The sequence below is a fragment of the Halyomorpha halys genome, unplaced genomic scaffold (assembly GCF_000696795.3).
Source record: "Halyomorpha halys isolate HHAL.00 unplaced genomic scaffold, Hhal_1.1 Scaffold676.1, whole genome shotgun sequence".
Taxonomy (NCBI): Eukaryota; Metazoa; Arthropoda; class Insecta; order Hemiptera; family Pentatomidae; genus Halyomorpha; species Halyomorpha halys.
The window spans coordinates 1-14,457 of record NW_027111100.1 but is presented as its reverse complement, the minus strand read 5'-3'; the positions used below and the strand labels follow the sequence as shown (position 1 = coordinate 14,457).

Here is a 14,457-nt window from a genome sequence, read left to right as displayed (position 1 = left end):
TGTGTACAATATAAATAAATATAAAATTTGTAAACAAAATAAAATAAATTCTTATCCGCAATAATAAATAAAAAAAAGTACGAAGTAAAAAAAAAAAAATAAACAAATAAAATAATCAATTCATGTTGAAAAAACTATTCAATTCTTATGATTTTTATGCAACATCAAATTGGCAAATAAGTAAACAAGAAAAAAAAAGAAAAGAAAAAACTAAAGTTTTAATCTAAATTAAAACATCTGGTTCTAATTGGAATCTTAAATTACGGTGTTATGGTTCGGGTACGTCGAATTGTGATGTAAGAAGTTATTGGAAAAGGAGGGAATTCCATAGGGCAGTGAAAGGACTAAAAGGGAATTTTCAAATGTTTAGGTTCGAAGGGTAGGGGTATAGTGGTCAGAATAGCGAGATTTTGTTTCCTGTTTGTGAATAGAGAATTTGAATTGAAGGAGACTGTGGATGTAAGAGTGGTACTGGGAACTGATTGGAATAGGCAACATCGGAGACTGCAGGTAATCAACATATTACCTGTGGTTAAAAGGGTAGAACCACTTTAATTCACCGTAGAAGTGGTAAACGCTACGAATTACTCAGAGGGTGGGGAGGATAAATAAACTTGGAACTCGTCAGCTTATAGGTGGCGGGAACAATTGTGAATTGAATCAGGAAGATGATTGATATAGAAATTAAACAGGAGGGGAGAGACACTTGAATCCTGGACTACTTCTGACGACAGATTAAGGAAGGAGGATAGGGATTGATGAGGTAAACCGACTGCTTGAGTTCTATTGGAAATGAATGATTGGAGCCAGAGAATGGACCTGTTTAAAAAAATAGTGAGTTTAATTGGGTAAAAAGTAATCATTGGTCCAGGGAATCAGAAGCTTTATAAAACTCCGAGAGTATTAGAACAGTTGATTTTTTTTCTTCTATAGCAGTATGTATGTCGGAAGCAATTTTGACTGCGGTAGATACAGTAGAAAAGCCGGGACGGAAAATGAATAGGAGAGGTTCGAGTGCATTGGCCTCTTCAAGGAAAATGGATATTTGCAATTGAACAATTCTGTCCTATGGTTTAGTAAGATTGGAGAGGATGTAGATTGGACGATAGTCTTGGGGAGATGAAGGCCTGGAGATTGGACGATAGTCTTGGGGAGATGAAGGCCTGGAGATTGGACGATAGTCTTGGGGAGATGAAGGGCTGAAGATTGGACGATAGTCTTGGGGAGATGAAGGGCTGAAGTTTTTGTTAATGGGATAGATTAGGGTTTTTTTTTTTTTTTCAAGAAAGTAGGAAAAACTGAATTTTTAGAGAAAATTATAAATAAAAAAGAAGGGCCGGCGTGATTTGAGGGATGTACTATTTAAAATAAACGTATATCCATAAATTCACAGGTAAATAAGTAAATTTTGGAAAAAAATGAGTATATAAAATAAATCATATTTATGTAAGTCATCGTTAGATTATATCGTAGAACATTAAATAATTTTTAATATTTTAAATAGAATATATTTAGACTAGCAAACAATTTTTTTACTCAATGCTTTATTCTGTGTTTAAAAGATAATATTTACAGATTATATAAAATAAGAGGAATAATTAAAATACGAAAATAGATTATTGTTTTAATTTATGCCATTAATTTTTATCTAGTGATATTAAAAAAAATGAGAAACAGGATAATTAGATAATTTCAGTTTTTTAAAATGTAATAAACCAAAATAAAATGCCCTAGAAGAGTTGGTCAAAGTCCTAAACTAAATGTATTAAAACATCGATTATTGCTGTTGATATCAGCCTTATCAGTCATACAATCAACTATTTTTAGCGCTGCGTCCAGAGCTTTGTCGGTCTCTGCCCCGATGTTTCCACTGGGCTGAGTGTACAATCCAGTTTTAGTTCTTATTGGATTTTTCAATTACACTTAACTCATAATGTTTTCTACATATTTTATATTACTGTTTTTATTAACAGTCAGTCCTTCTCATAGTAAGACTAAAGCCGGTAAGTTCATTCATTGCTGTTTTAAATTTCTTGAAACTTATTTAAATTCAAATCATTTATCTCGTATGTTCAATTAACAAAAGGTCCCAGGTTCATTAATTTAGTAAAAACAGAATTTGAAAGACTAGTAGTAATTTCAGTAAAGAAGTTGTTTCTGATGTTTGTAAACATAAAACCAATTTTAGCAGTTTTAAAAATAGACTTGATTTTGTTCTCAAATGTCAAGATATAACTTTAGATGTAATTGTACAAAGTATAACTTAAAGCCCATTAAATACTATAAACATTATATATCAATTCATAAATTGTATTTATTAGTTTTATCAAACTTAAAATAAGGGAGATATAGTTTTTGCATTATTCCTTGCTGTGTTATAGTTCTTGACATGTTTTTATAAATTTAATAGCTTCTATGATTATTTAATGAGTAAGAGTCATAATTTAAGTTAATTGATTGTTTTTAATTTTATGAAACATCCAAATGTTGAATGTATCGCCCATTTTTCCTTAAATTATGAAATGCTGTTTTTAAATCTTAACTTTTAACGATTTATCCTGTTTAATTTTATGACATAAACTACTTTATTTTAATTTATTGATTGATTTTGTGATTATTAATTATATTAATTCTTTCTACCTGTTTAGCTGATCTCATAATTTTTACTGTATCTACAAATGAAACTGATGGCTTCAAAAGGTTTATGCAGTCAGTTGAAGCTTATGATCTTTCTGTCAAAGTAAGTTTAAGAAATTCTGTCTATTATTGTTCTCTATCTTATTATATTTTTACATTTATTTTATTGTATAGGTCCTTGGTATGGGAGAAAAATGGGAGGGAGGTGATATGAGGTATAGAGGAGGAGGATATAAAATTAATTTATTGAAACATGCACTAAAGCCGTATCAACACGATGATTCTCTTCTTGTTATGTTCACTGACAGGTAGTAAATGTTTAGTTTAATTAGCTTTTTAATTTTAAATGAATGATGTATTAACTATTTGTTCTTTGCTCATTGTCATATTCATGTACAGTGCAACCTAGTTAAGTTAAGTGTCTTCCAATACGAGAAACCTCTACTACTAAAAATTACTATGAGTTCCTGATACTTTAGCATTGAAATACCTATGTTACTGAGAATTTTTAAGTGTTTGTAATGGAGATTAGATTTCTTAGATTTTTTCGATGTTTACCTCTATAATTGAATGGCTCAATAGCCTGTGTAAAACAATATATCAGGTTTGGAAACATTCGTTTTCAAACATTTTGATTTTTTGCATACGATTTGTTTTTCAGTACTATCTAAGATTAAACAAGTGAATGGAAATGCACAAAACGTTGGAACGGAAGTGTTATTCATTAACAGCCACTTTATTAAAGCCAATGTTGAATTATAATAGTGGAAAGTGGGATGCAACACTTGCAGAATGAGACCAGATTATTACCACTTTTAGTAGTTACGACAATAAGCAGCTACCGACATCTGAGAATTTTTTGTCTATTGATGATGAATTAATAGCTTCAGAAGAGCTCACTGATGACAACATTGTTTTTGTGTACTCTTCTCCCTCTTTGGAAATAAAAGAAAATGAGAGTTATGAAGAGATTTAAGAGTGTTTTTTGGGGTAGGATTTTATAATTTACTTCTGTTTCGTCCAAATTGTAAATGGTTCATAGTGGATCACATTATTATTATATTAAAGTTGATCTGGCACTGAGGTGTTTTTCCAAAATACGCTAGAACCGAATTTCTTCAGCTTTTCCTCCAATCTTTTACTTTAGTCCCACCAACCTCTTATTCCTTGGCTATTTTAGTTGCTCTTTCTTTTTATTCCATTCTTTTTAATTGCTGTCAAATGTTTTTTTGGATAGAATCAGTTTCTTTCTTTATGAAGTAGAAGGTATTGTTTTATCACATTATAACATGATAGTAATAAACACTCAAAATTTGATGTGGTGCTATGCTATAATGAAATATGCTTGTCTTCAACTAATCAATTTAACAATTTATTTAAACATATGAAGTTCAGCAGAACACCAATTGGTACACTATACGGTCAGAGTTGATGTTTCGTGATTCTTATTCATCGTTGAATTTAATGTTTTTTAATTAATGACTTTTTTGACAGGATTCACCTTTTATGATTTATAGGGGAAAAACTAAAAGAAAGGCCTAACATGTTGTTATTCGTTGCTTTATCAAACTAATTACCTACTCAGTACAAGAAGTGCAGACTACAAGAAATGTGTTTTCGTGCAAAGACTCATATATAGTAGAGTAGTATGTTTCAGTTTTTGGCAAAATTGGAAAAAAAAAATTAGTTTTTTTGTTGGCAATTTACAGTTAGTGACATAGACTTGACCGAATTAATAAGTTTGGTATTCATTCTACACATAATTTTATACTGTTTACTTTGTTATATTAGAACTTTTTATTTCCTTTTTTTTATACACTTTTTAGGGGTGTATAAAACAAGAAAAATGACCTAATTTGTTCCTGAATGAAGTTAATTATTTAATCAGTAAGAGTATTTGGATTGCCAGAAATTCATTTCTATGTTAAGTGTAGTAGAGACTAATTTTTAATATTATTTGCTGATGTTATTATTTTATAAAGAGGATTTTATGCATCGAGCTCTTATACCAAAGCTACCCCAGTTTCAGATTATTAGGACTCCACTGTATATTCATACTTCTTATACAACCATATTTAGAGAAAATTTATTTACTGTGAAATTGAAGGTATGAAATTTATTATTTATTTTTTATATTGTTCTAATCTATAAGTGACTAATCAAGTTGGAAATGAGTGAACAGTGTTATAGCCTGCTTTTATGTTGTTAACTTGAAGGATAGAGTATAATGGAGGGAATAAGCTGGCAGCAAACTTGAAGCCAAAAAGGCGTGCCAGAAGTGGACCAAAGAAATAGGGGAAGAGTACGAACCAATCATTGGCTGCCTTCTGTTTCAGTTTAGATTACAATGGCAGACATTTCTATTAACCTCAAAAAAAAAACTTAGCCGCCATGGGTGTGACCTTTTAGGCTTAACTTTTGCTTTGAAGGATAGTAGGATTGTTGCATCCCCAGGTGTTAATATATTTTTCAAATGTTTCTTAAACTATTGCAATAAATAGAACATATAAAGTGTTGATTTGTTGTGTTCTATCAATTAATTTACTAATAATTTTCTTCTACTTTTCATCAAGGTTATAACACTTTCCATGTTTTAATTTGGAATTTTTGGTCATTAAGTTTTTGGTTTTGTAAAACATAGTGATCCTCTTTGGTTTTTTTCAGCTTTGATGTGATATTTTTAGGAACTAAGGAGAATATTATTCAAAACTTTAAAACTTTTAATGCGAGCATTGTATTTGCTGCTGAAGTTTTCTGTTGGCCTGATAAATCACTTGCTGACAGTTATCCTAAAACTGAATTGCCCTACAAATATTTAAACTCAGGAGGTAATAATTAAGAAAGTTTCTTTAGATATGTTAAATTAACGATATATGAAATGTTTCTGTTATAGTTTGTTAAAAAAAAATAAATTATACATTTATTTATTTTTTTGGTTTCTATAGGTTTCATTGGTTATGCTAAGCAGTTGTATAATCTTTTGGAAGAGAACAGATTAAAAAATAAAGATGATGATCAACATTATTTCACAAAACTGTTCTTGGATAAACAAATAAGGGAAAAGTATCGAATTAGACTTGATAACAAAGCTACTATTTTCCAATGTGCTTCAGGAGCTACAGGTAAAGTATTTCTAATATTGTTGCTACATGATACTACGAACACCCTAACGTTGGATGCTTGATCGATTGACACATTATGGTCATATGTTCAACTACATGCTCTCAATGCCTAATTTATTTTTCGGAACATTGGATCTAGTGTTCATAATATCATGTAGCAGGGCCTTAATAGGGCCAATTTTTTTTTTTTTTTTATTATATAATTAGTAAATTTATTCTAAAGAAGTGATTCAAATATACCTTAAGATTTAATTCTGTAATATTGTTAGTGTATTTTTTTATTGTCCTGGCATATTCTTATTTTAACTGAGTATCCATTTTATTTTTTATTAGTTTTGTTTGTTAATTATTTTTTAGTGCATTATTGGCAATTTATTGTAATAACTAAAATAGTTACATGGTTAAAAAAAAACATTTTATTTGAATGGAATATGGTCCGGGTGCGGTAAAAAAAACAACTCAAATAGTAGAATTATACTACACGGTCAATCAACAATCTTCAAGTATGTCACAAAAACTTTTTATATTTGTGGTGACCCTTCTTTTTTTTTTTTTTAGACCTATCCTTTTAAAACTACATCTGCTATTTATTATTATAGCCTAAACAAGTTTTCATAAATCTTGCTCTTGGAAGATGTAGTTGTAATGGTATGGCATTAGAAACCCCTATGAAATTATTCAGTTTATTTATGAAGGTTAGAAATAGGAATTGAAAACATATCCATAGTTCATGAGTTAGTATAACTTCTTCTCTGTTTTTATCTTTTATAATATATTTTATCCTCTTAATTCTATACTCTAAAATGTACCCTATCTTTGGAGATTTCATTAGTGTTAGTAATTACTTTAGAATTAGTTAATAATTTGTCGTTTGAGAATAAAACCTATTGAAAAGGCTTTGTTGAAATATAGCTGGATCCTGAAAGGAATTTTTGGATACATAAGCAAAAGTAATTGATGGAATCCGATGAATTTGATACAATTCAATTCTTAGACAAACTATTTTCTAAAAGTATATAGGTGTGTTCAGAAAAATATGTTTACAGATGTGTATGTAAAAGTAGTGGATGGAATCGATATGAGACTAACTAGGTACCAGCCCTTGATGTGATAAAAATTAATAAATATAAACTATGAAATGATTTGATAATCAACATTAGGAAGTAAGAAAATTTTTTATTTTTCATGTTGGAAACATGTCCGGAAATTAGAGTAATAATATGGACATATTACTTATCGTTGGAAAGCCAATGATTTTGACTAGGAGAACCGAAGATTTTGGACGAGGTTGAATGTTATGGAGAATGACCAAAAATGCCTAAATAAAAGCTATGCCTAACACGAGTTTGACTTAGTTTTGTTGGTCTGATAAGTGCTTTCATCACCATAGTTATTAAATATTTGGCTTTTTTAATCGCACTTAACCTATATATGAGCCTTTTAGTGGAGAGAATGACTAACTCGATAAAATAATTTTTAATATTTTCAATATTAATTTTATAAAAATGTAGCATTGCATAAATGGTTAAAAGTAGAATATAAATTTTTTAAACTGTTATATTTCTGCCTTACTTTTGCAACAGAAAAATGTTAAAATTCTGCTACGAAAAATATTATTAAAAGTACTTTTCTGAAAACTATTGAAATTCTTCATATTTTTTTATTCAATACCAGATCAGCCTGGTGGGCCTTAGTATAACAGTTAGACTTTTTTTTTAACAATTGATTATGGGGGAGGAGGAAGAAGTATAGTCCCAAGCAAAAGACACCCCTTAACCATTTACAACATTATAAATATTGAAAATTGTGAATAGTAATGATAAATTATAAAAAATACATATGACTAAAAAATAAATAAATAAAATGAATGGATAAAAATAATAATTTTTTAGAAGAGATAAGAAAAGTTATTAACAAAAAACACTGTCACTTATAAATTTAATAAAATACATAATTGACTTCTAGTGGGGGAAAAAAAGTTAATTTGAGAAAAATAGTAATTGAAAAAAAATTAAATAGTAGTAATGACAATAATTTAATTAGTAGTAATGAGAGGGAGTGATGGTAGCAGCGGGGCAACAGCCCTGTCTACCAACCCTAAGGTTGTGGCTTCGAGCCCAGCCCTATCCGGGATTTTTCAAGCATAAAATTATACAAAACTCACTCATAGCCTCCCCCTGGGCATTTGTGAGGCCGGTTAGCCAATGGGTGGCACTCACCAAAAATATGTGTGGGAGTGACTAATCCACCCTACAAAAAAAAAGTCAAGAAATTCGCAATGTGTTTCCTAATACATTGCGCAAGGACTTGGACCTCCACGGTCTGTCGCCCAATAATAATAATATTAAAATGACAATAATATAAATAGATAAATAAATAATTGCTCTTTGGCAGCCTGAGCTTCAGTCTTCAGGATGAGATTAGATTTTCCAAGTTGTAAGTTACTGCTTCTTTAACTGCTGGTAACTGGGAGTGGAATTTTATGAACCATTTTTTGATGAAGTATCTATTTATTCCATTTGTAGTTCCTGATGGAATTGCCTATTTCTTACAAATTAAGGGGGCAATCACTGTGATTCTTAGAAACTTATTTTGAAATTATTGTAATTTTTTCTTTTTTTAAAAAAATGGCGCTCCCCAGATTTCACAGCCATACATCCGTAAAACTATTGAAATTTGGATAGCCAATGTGTCAATTGAAAGGATCATTCGAAAAATTGGTTTGTATAAATATTACCAAAGTGATTAATATAAAAATTACCTGTTTAGAAACTAGGGAGTATTAATTTCAACTTAAAGTCAGTCATTGATAGATTAATTTAAACCATCAAAGTAATTAATAATAATAATGCTTTGTGGTATTTTTATAGATCACTTGAAGCTTATTGAAAGCTCTGATAACTACTATGCACTACTTAACGAAGTCACTGGATCTCAACCTCTAGTATTGCATGGAAATGGGCCTAGCAAACTGTATTTGAATGCTGTTGGTAATTACTTATCTAAAGCTCGTAGCTCAAGTAGTAATGATTGCCTCAACTGTCCCTCTATCAATATCCCATATGTAAGAATTTGTAAATTAAATAAAAGAAAGGAAGAAAGAAATGGAATAATAATTGTAAATTTTAAACAATATTTACAGGTTGGTGAATTTCCAGTTTTACTGATGGGAATTTTTATTCCTTTTGATACACCATTTATGGAGGAGTTTTTCGAAAAAATTAATCAACTCAAGTATCCCAAAAATAAAATCCACCTTTATATTTACTCAAAGGTAATAGTCTCTTAAATATTACCGTTGTTAATCGATATTGTGTTAGTTTATTTTTTTTTTTAATTTCAATTTTTTCTTATTGTAGGTGGAAAGCCATACTTCCATTATAAATAAATTTATTTCAGAAAACAAAGAATACTTATCAGTTAAAAAAATCGAGGCCAATGAAGGAATAGATGAATCTCTGGCAAGAAATTTAGCCATGTAAGTTAGCACTTACGTTTATTTATAATCATATTACTGCTTTGTTTGAATAGTTGCACATTTGACAAAAAAAATTTTTTCTTTATTTTGTGTTTGAGGTATTCCATAGAATGTACTCTCGAATCGAGTTAATAACCACAGTCTAGAGTACTGTCTATGGAATACGTCCAATTCTAAATAAAATTAAAACTTTTTTTTTTTTGTCACATTCAAACAAAGCAGTGATATTTGAATTATAGCCCAGGCAACAGGGCTCCTAAATAAGAGGTTTGGTGAAAAAGGGAAAAATGAAAATTGGTTACATTCCAACATCCTAAAAATATCCAAGAATATTTATTTAATATCATTTTATTGTTTTTAGAGAAAGATGCAAAATAAAGAATTGTAAGTTCTTCTTCTCTGTTGATTCTGTGGTACATCTTGATGACCCTACAGTCTTGCAGTGGCTCATTCAAGAACAAAGGTAAAAATTTACTCTTTTTGTATGTCAAACGATATTTTTAAATAAAAAATGGAGATAATGATGTTTTTGTTATTTTTCTTATTTTAGAGGCATTGTTGGACCGATGCTATTAAGGCCTTACAGATCTTGGTCCAATTTTTGGGGTGCATTAAATAATGAAGGATATTATGCTCGATCATTTGACTACATGGACATTATTAATGGTGACAAGAGGTATTTTATAAACATGTCTTTTAGATATTAGAGATTGGTATTTTTTGGTTTGTTTTAAACTAATTTGATTTTAAAATTAAATGTCACAGTTAAGTGTATTACAGTAATGTTTTCATATTTACATGCTTTACGGTCAACATTTATTGTTATTATGTTGTTTTATTTTTTCATTATTAAGTTATTGTGGCTTTGTTACAAATGAATTTTTATTCCTCTTGCAGAGGGGTATGGAATATTCCTTATTTAACAAGTTGTTACCTGGTGAATGCTACTCTTCTGCCATTGATAAGTGGTGCTTATGAAAATGGAAAGTTGGATTCTGATATGGCATTTTGCCAAACATTGCGTGATAAGGTAAAGAAATATATTCACATCTGGTTGTATTGGAATTGGAAAGATCTAATGAAAAAGCACTGAGGTCTAGAAATCAGTACGTTTGATTGCAATATTATTGAAATTAATTTTTTTTCTTCTTAAACTTTATATTAGTTTTGGAAAAGATGTTTATAAGGTTTCACCTAATATATAATTGTTCCATAAAATGATGTAAGAAAGGTTAATTTCAATAGTGTTGTAATCTTCATTGATTTTTTTTTGCTGGATTTCCTAAACTAATACATTATAAAAGCTAAAACTATTTAGCTCTGTAATATTTATATCTACATTCAAACGTAAGGATATTCACTAATATATTTGGACATCACCAGGTTTTCAAACGCATAATAAAACCGATCATATCTTAGTACAACATAGATAGCAAAATAGTGTAATTAACGTGAGATCCTATTGAGGGGCAGAATGCGGTTCAGGTAACGGACTAGTTATCGTAAAAATTCGATTAAAAACTTAATATAAAAAAGAGAAATGAAAACAGGTCCCGTCCTGAAAATTTCGATCTGGAGAAATTAAAAATCCCTTTAATTCTAAATCAATTCGTGCTCAAAATAAAAAATAGATTTGAAGTCTTAAAACCTTTAGATGAAGGTCACCAAGACATAGAGAAGTTATGGGTAGGAATCAGAGATAACATTAAAGAGGTCTGTAATTTGTGTCTCAGAAAAAGGGAAATTAATAAGAATAAACCTTGGTTCGATGAAAAGTGTCTTAAAATGTGCGAACAAAGAAAAGCCCTTAAGTTAAAAACTCTCAATAATCCTACCGAAAACAATGTTACTTCCAGGCCTCAAAAAATGAGACGTCTAAATTCCTTAGAAATAAAGTAAGAGAATATTTTAAATATAAAATAATATAGATAGGAAAAAACAAAATCGAAAATAACTTCAGAGAAATGTACAAAGGTATTAACCATTCCCAGAAAAATAATAAGAGATAAAAATAATAATATATTAGCTAATCCGGTCGATATATTGGATACTTTTTAGAAACACTTTGAAAGTATTCTGAATATGGGAAATAATTGTCAATCTCCTCTGACTGAATACCAGAGTGCTGAACCGTGTCAGGAGGAAGTCCCAATGGCCATCGCAAAATTAAAACCTTATAAAGCAGCGGGAACTGACAATATTTGAGTGAACTAATCAAGGCATTTGGTGAAATTTGTTGTTTCTAAAATAGATCTTTTGGTTAAAAAGATCTGGGAAACAGAGGAGATGCCTGAGAAATGGAAGGAGTCTCTACTTATTCCTGTTCACAAAAATGGCTTGACGGCGGATTGTAATAACTATCGAGAAATGTCACTCCTTCCTGTATGTTATAAAATATTTACACTAATCTTAATTAGTCGAATCACGGAATGTGCTGAAGAAATCATCGGAGATTATCAATGTGGTTTTTGACGAAATCGTTCAACTATTGATCAAATTTTTTTTATTACGGCAAATCTTGCTGATAAAGTTGGAATGCAACGGAGTAGTTCATCAGCTATATATAGATTTCCAAAAGACTTATTATTCTATTGACTGCCAGAAGCTGTATAATATTCTGATCGACCAGAGAATACCCAAGAAGTTAGTAAATCTCGAACGGATGTGCATGACTGAAACGTTTAATAAGGTACGAATCAGTAATCATTATTCTGAGAAATTCCAGGGTTTAAAACAAGGTGATTCTTTATCACCTATCTTATTTAATCTAGAACTAGAATACATCATTAAAAGTGTGATAAATACCGAAAAGGGTTTAACTTTGGGTGGTAAAATACCGGTGCTTGGGTATGCTGATGATTTGGTATTATTGGGTGTGGAAAAAGAAACTAAAGAACTAAATACAACCATGTTAATAAACTCCAGTAAGAAACTAGGTCTTGAAATAAATACGGATAAAACAAAATACATGGTTAGCAGTAGGAGGAAATACGTTTGAACAGGTAGATAAGTTCAAGTATTTAGGTTCTACAGTAACTAGAAAAAATGAAATTGATGAGGAAATAAAAGCTAGTTTGAAGGCGAGGAATGGTTGTTATTTTTCAATTTTCAAAACTGTTTAGCTCGCACCTTCTGTCAAAAAACTTAAAAATTAAAATTTACAAAACTATTAAGGATATAAGGATTGGCAATACCCAGAATATATGTTGTTTCATTAAAAGTATGTGCCATATATTTTGTCTGGCAGGATACATATATTTAGAGACAAATAGAGCACTTATTGGCTCTATTATTATTGTCATCTGTTTTTTCACGCTATTGTGGGTTGAGTATTGGAAGTGGGAGACTAGAAGTTCAACCACCTTCATATTATTATTTATTTATTTTTTCAAATATTTAAAAATGTTTGCACTATACGTGCTATATCTAAGAAAACCGACTGTTGAGCCTCTCTTAGCACATCTAGAGGGAACTTCAAACCAACTGCACCTACCACTGTTTTTTTGTATCAGCCCATTGGTGGATATTATGACTGAAGTAGTGACACCTTCCGAATGATACAATTCTTCAACTCTATAGCCAGTTCCTGACATTTCCTGAGTTTTTCTCCCACAGTAGAGCTTTTATTATTGTTGGGGATATTATTATTTTGCTTACTAAAATAAAGATTCTTTATACTATTTAGTTAAACTAAATTGTATTTTGCTATTTAGTTTGCAGTGTCAGTTCAATGTTTAAAAACTTTGTCTTGTATTTTTTAAATTTGTGATATTTTTCTACAGGAAATATTTATGTTTGTGGATAACCGAATTGATGTTGGACATTTGATTAACCCTGAGGATTTTGATTCCACCAAAGTGAATCCTGAAATGTATGAAATATTCACCAATAAGTTTGACTGGGAGCAAAGGTGAGTTTTTGTTTTACTATCAGAAAATTAGTTTAAGGCTGAAAAAAAAAAAAAATAAATCTTTGAAGGAGAGACAATTAAAGCAGTTTGTTTTCACTTGTATCTCATTAGTTCCCTATAAATTTTAATTAAAACATACCTTAGTATATTATAACATACCCGTAATGGTGTGATATGCAATGGGAGGCACCAGCTGGAATTTTTAGCGCTAAGTAATTTCTTTTGTCGGCATGCCAATGATGCCGCCGGCCCTAGGCAGAAACCCATCGGCAAAACATCTAAAGTAATGTACGGATGAATGCTTGTTATTTTTTCACAAATAACTCTCTCACAAATCTAAAAGGAGATATATAGATAACAGAGGGTATGCACCCCCTGGGAATGGTTGACCATGTAGGCAGAGATACACAAATAAACAGCCCTTATCTCACACGTGAGCTCTCTAAAAACCTCGGGGAAAATACATAAAGAAGAAAGCCGCCTTAATTTAAACATGAAAGGTAGGAAAAAGACCGACTTTTGCCAAAGGTCATTGGACCTTCTCACCCCCTCTGAACATCACAACAACAAAAACCAATCAAAGAACAGAAATCAAAAGAAGGAGAGGGGAGAAAATAAGCAAAAAGGGCAGGAGGAACACAGTTGAGCACAGTCTGAGAGTTGGGCACAGTCTAGGAGAGATGGAGACTTGAGTGGAGTCTGGGAGAGATGGAGACTTGAGGACAAGCCGAGAGAGATGGGGACTTGAAAATGGTCGAGAAACACTTGAAGACCTGGAAGAGGAGAGTCTGGAGGAAGAGATAGTGGCTGACGAGTTGCAGGCCAGAGAAGGAAGTCATACCTTGAAGAGATTTAGCAACGGCTGCCGGTAGGCTGCGGAGCATAACGAATATGGACGCTCTGCCATGACAACTGCCAAGCCTACCGATGTACCAAAAGAAGTAAGACCTTTTCCGTAGTAATTTGAATGGCAATAATAGAATTAATAACTTAGAGTCAGTATAACTATCAAATATCCCAACTGGTACTTCTCAATTCATAATATAACAATTAAAGTATAAGGAAACAGGTCTACCATGCTCTCTCATAATATTATTCTTTGTAATGTATATATGATTGTAAATATAAAATATGTAACGAAGACTTTACTTTATAATTAAGAATCCCTGCATGCCACCTCATATATAATAGCATAGTAAATTGGAGAACACGATACCATTGGAAAAGAACTCCAATGATTAATTATAGATATTCATACCTAGCATACCATGTCAAGGGGTCCATGGTTTCTAGTGTTTGAATTAAATATA

At 30.8% G+C, this 14,457-nt stretch overlaps 1 protein-coding gene across 2 annotated transcripts in view; it reads left to right on the top strand.

The window, feature by feature from the left end:
• Window positions 1-13,147, top strand: part of LOC106685284 (procollagen-lysine,2-oxoglutarate 5-dioxygenase) — a gene marked incomplete at its 3' end in the record, with an annotated part of 25,642 nt that extends 12,495 nt beyond the window's left edge. Inside the window, 12 exon segments of one of the 2 annotated variants that reach the window (XM_067049189.1) lie at window positions 1,826-2,003; window positions 2,649-2,740; window positions 2,812-2,945; window positions 5,302-5,465; window positions 5,583-5,759; window positions 8,630-8,823; window positions 8,902-9,033; window positions 9,119-9,237; window positions 9,599-9,700; window positions 9,788-9,913; window positions 10,135-10,267; window positions 13,020-13,147. In XM_067049189.1, coding sequence (XP_066905290.1) covers window positions 1,934-2,003; window positions 2,649-2,740; window positions 2,812-2,945; window positions 5,302-5,465; window positions 5,583-5,759; window positions 8,630-8,823; window positions 8,902-9,033; window positions 9,119-9,237; window positions 9,599-9,700; window positions 9,788-9,913; window positions 10,135-10,267; window positions 13,020-13,147 — 1,571 coding nt within the window. 2 annotated transcript variants of the gene reach the window in all.
• Between the last annotated feature and the right edge of the window lie 1,310 nt (window positions 13,148-14,457).